Raw genomic sequence first — 4026 nt, 5'->3', positions numbered from 1 at the left:
GCACTGAGATATTTCTACTGACAAATCTGTATGAAAATTTGGTAAAGTATTTAAGCTCAGTGGTTCACTTATATAATTGTGTTTGTTTTCGAGCGGATAGTCGGGCAAATTCTGGGCATTAAAAGAAATAAGCAATAATTGTAAGATAAATATTGAACTTTGCCTTTGCTGTTTGAATCTAAGGATCTGTAATCTAAATCTAACCGGCAATTTAAAAAAGAAACCTTTCAGAGAACTTTCTGTTATTTGTTTTCAAACCAGCAATCTTGCTCTAACAGTCCATATTAGAAGATTTGTCAAATATTTTCGTCTTACATCCTTACCACCCACTCATATAATATCCATAGCTTACCAGGTCAAGGTGCGATTATTTAAAACTGTCAAAACAGAGTAACTTTGTATACGGTCAAATCCTCCATTTAAGAGCTTGCTATCATCATGAAAGTTTTCTGTGAAAGTTACATGTGTTTTTGCTGTCAATGCAGTATGTCGGTTATGATTGATGATAAGTGTATTCTGTGTTATTTGTTGTTCGATGTCATGATTTTGTTATTCATCTTATTTTGTTGTTTGATGCCAAAATTTTGTCTTCCATATTATTTTATTGTTTGATGTTAAAATTTTGTTTTTCACATTGTTTTACTATTTGATACTAAAATTTTGTTTTTCATCTTATTTTGATACTAAATAATTCAAAATGCATCAACAAAATTATTTTGATGTAATCTTTACCAAAAAAAAAATTTACCTCCTAAAATATGAATCTCACAGACCTAAATTCAATTAAAATTTCATCGAAATAAATGTAAACCTCTTTAAGATTTGTTGCAGTTCAAAATTTGAAAATAAAATATATTCATTTTAAATCTCGTTACTAATAAAAACCGAGTTCTAAAAAGTACTTTTCATTACTAGTCTAATGGAGAATACTGTCATAACGTACATATTTATTGTGTTGTAGCTATGATGATTCATCATAGTCATATTTCCAATGGCTGTGACTATCCATCAATTTATTTTAAATACATTATAGAGCGCCCTACTATAGCTTTGCGCTCAGGCCCCCGGCTAACAATATTATCTATGTGCCATACTTTGAAATATGGCGCCCTACTTTGAAATATGGCGCCCTTCAGTAGACTTCTCCCATTTGCAAACTTTAGCCCTTCAACACAGTGTGCTCAAAGGCCAGTGGAATTATAGAAAGGATATATCTCATAACGCACTATGCAGCTTTGACTCCAGTACTGAACTCCAGCATATTCAGAATAAGATGTGAATATTTTATTGGTCGAGAATGACAGACATGTTGTGCAGTCGTCACTAGATAAATCTCTGGTGCACTGGGCCAGACCATAAATATTCTGAGACAGCGAGTCTAGAGATGTACCCAAAGCAGATCGCTTTGTATTACCTGCTGCTTCAGCGGACAATTTCTTCAAGAGATTTTCAATAGACGAGTGCAAGTCAGTCGGGACAAAGATACCCGTGTCCCCACGGAAGTCCTCCGCGTAAATAGATCCCAAATCTGTGTCCAGTTGTCCGATGAAATTATAGTTTTCATAACGTAAAAAGCAGTGAAAAGGCCAAGTACTAGCGCCAAAAGCATTCCCACATCTTTGTTTAACTGTAGTGATTGCATATTGTGAACAAGTGGAGCATTGGTCGACTGTCAGGTCTTCTCTGCATTGTAGGCGGCCATATACTGTGTCAGGACTTTGCCCATATACAGAGATGTTAAACCCACTTTGCTTCGTGCCCTGAAGAAGATTATCAAAGACTTTTTTCAGATTGCTCTCAAACGCACTGCCTTCTTTATAAAAAGTGCTGCTGTTGCAATTAGTTGTCGGTGTCTCTGGCAATGCTGCGCTGCAAATCTGTCCATGAAGACTAAAGATCAAGACCGCCACAAAAGCAATTAAGTACACCTGCTTCATGGTTTGGCCCAACGGGAGAGAGCTTGCAGAATCTCTTCCATGGAACTTCATATTTGCTAGCAATCGGATTACACTGGACAATGGAGGAACTGCAGTGCATAGAAATTCCAACTATGCTCCTGAATCATGTTCTATTATGCGCATATATATAATGTGAGCGAGATATGGTAGGTTATCAATGGTTGGTCGATGTTTCGTTATCCACCGACAAGCATCATCTGAAGAATTCAAGCTAATTAGAACAATTAATAAATCGGGAGAAAACGATTTGAATTGACTCTCTAACACATATAAAAGAAATCTCCCCAAAATACAACCAACCAATTGAACTCTCCCATTTCCAAACCCAAAATACAACCAATCAATTGTCAAGTTCAACTATTTAAGGCTGTCATGAATTTCTAGAACCAAAATACATCCACTCACTTTTTGAAGTCAACCATTTCTGGTCAACATGAAAAGTAAAGTCATGCAATGACTCACATAAATCTAGAAGTTGTAAATTATCTATGCATGTCACATCCAAGTTCCATATGCCTTACAAGTCAACCATCTTAGTCAACATGAAAAGCAAAGTGATGCGATGATGCACTGAGATCCAGAACTTGTAAATTATCTACGCAGGGAACATTCAAGTTCGCATATTTTATTTTTCCTTATTAGTTTTATTTAATTTGTTTTATAGCGGTAAAATTTGTTATAATTTAGCGGTTAAATGAGTAATGGAGATAATTATCACAAGTTGTTATTTTGAGGTTGATTTATTATTATTATTCAAAGAAAATTAAGCTATTTGAAATACTAGCGGCTTCTACTCATACTAGAAGTTTTCTTTTTTTTTTGAGTAATTAACTTGTTTCCTTAGGTCTAGAAAGATGAACTCTTAGCTAAAGCAAAAACAGTTTTAGAACATACTCCATACCCACGTATATTTTCACTATTTTATTTTATATTTTGTTATAGAATTTGTGATGAGATTTCTATTTTAAAATATTTTTTTTTAATATATAAATAGATTATTGTGATAAAAAACTTTTAAAATATTTAGGTTATAAAGATTTTATAGGTTAAATTTATGATTTTAATTGTGCTTATAATTTATTTTGTAATAAGACTTTCAAAATTATAATTTAATTACCAATAATTAGTAAGTTGATGGTATAAATTTAACCTCCATGGAATATTTTAGAATATTCACTATAGACAAATTAATGGTTGAAATTTATCTCCAAAGTAGTTATGTTTTATTTACCCTTTTAATTAAATTGATTAATTGAAAAAATGTCATATGAACTAGTGTGATATGGAGTGAGTTATCATTTTCTTGGCATGTGGTTTTGATAAACCATAGTATTGACCCATAGTATTATAAAAAAATATGTTTACAAATTGATCTTCATGATAAATGGAGCTAAATCTCCATAATCTTGTTCCATGTTTTTGTAAATGTATATATTTAGCTTTATATTAATCATTTTTATAATTAATAATAATTTAAATAAATTTATAATTTAGTTAGTGTTTTTAAACTTTTTAAAATTTAGCTAAATAAAATATATCATGAAGTAAGTGTTTTGATATTTGTGAGTGTTTACAAGCTATTTAATTTATATGAATGGATTAGTTTACATATACATTTTTTATTTGAATTAAAAACCAATTTGTTATATTTTATAAATCTTTTTAAAATCAATTTTTTTAATTTAATTTAAAAAAAAAATCAAATAAATTGATTGCAATTACACATTTAAATTATAAACTCTTTACCATCAAAATACTTCCCAAAAAATTTTATTTCATAAATTTTAACCAAAATTTCGACCACCTATAAAGTCCATAACATATAAAACTCCAAACACATAAAATCCAAAACATAAAGTCCACAACATATAAAACTCCAAACACATAAAATCCAAAATATAGGTTACACCACGCCAATTTTATTTTCATCGGATGTATATGTTAGTGGGATGCATGTGGACCAATGTGAACCACCGCTGCGTTAAATCCGATTTTAACTTTGTAAAGCTGTATTGTTTCAGTGGATTGTATATTCATCTTATCGTTTCTACTGCGAATCATATGGTGT

The 4026-nt window shown here is 31.2% G+C and overlaps 1 protein-coding gene across 1 annotated transcript; it reads right to left on the bottom strand.

The window, feature by feature from the left end:
- Nucleotides 1–889: 889 nt before the first annotated feature.
- Nucleotides 890–2091, bottom strand: LOC149174879 (antimicrobial ginkbilobin-2-like protein). Its single transcript, XM_089419443.1, has one exon. The coding sequence runs from the start codon at nt 1986–1988 to the stop codon at nt 1182–1184; it is 807 nt and encodes a 268-aa protein (XP_089275569.1). The 5' UTR covers nt 1989–2091; the 3' UTR covers nt 890–1181.
- Between the last annotated feature and the right edge of the window lie 1935 nt (nt 2092–4026).

Source organism: Pinus tabuliformis, chromosome 4_1, assembly GCF_031772625.1.
Source record: "Pinus tabuliformis cultivar Carrire ecotype Pingquan chromosome 4_1, CPIR1, whole genome shotgun sequence".
Classification (NCBI taxonomy): domain Eukaryota; kingdom Viridiplantae; phylum Streptophyta; class Pinopsida; order Pinales; family Pinaceae; genus Pinus; species Pinus tabuliformis.
Note: the sequence above shows the minus strand (reverse complement) of the source record. Positions and strands in the feature narration are given on the sequence as shown.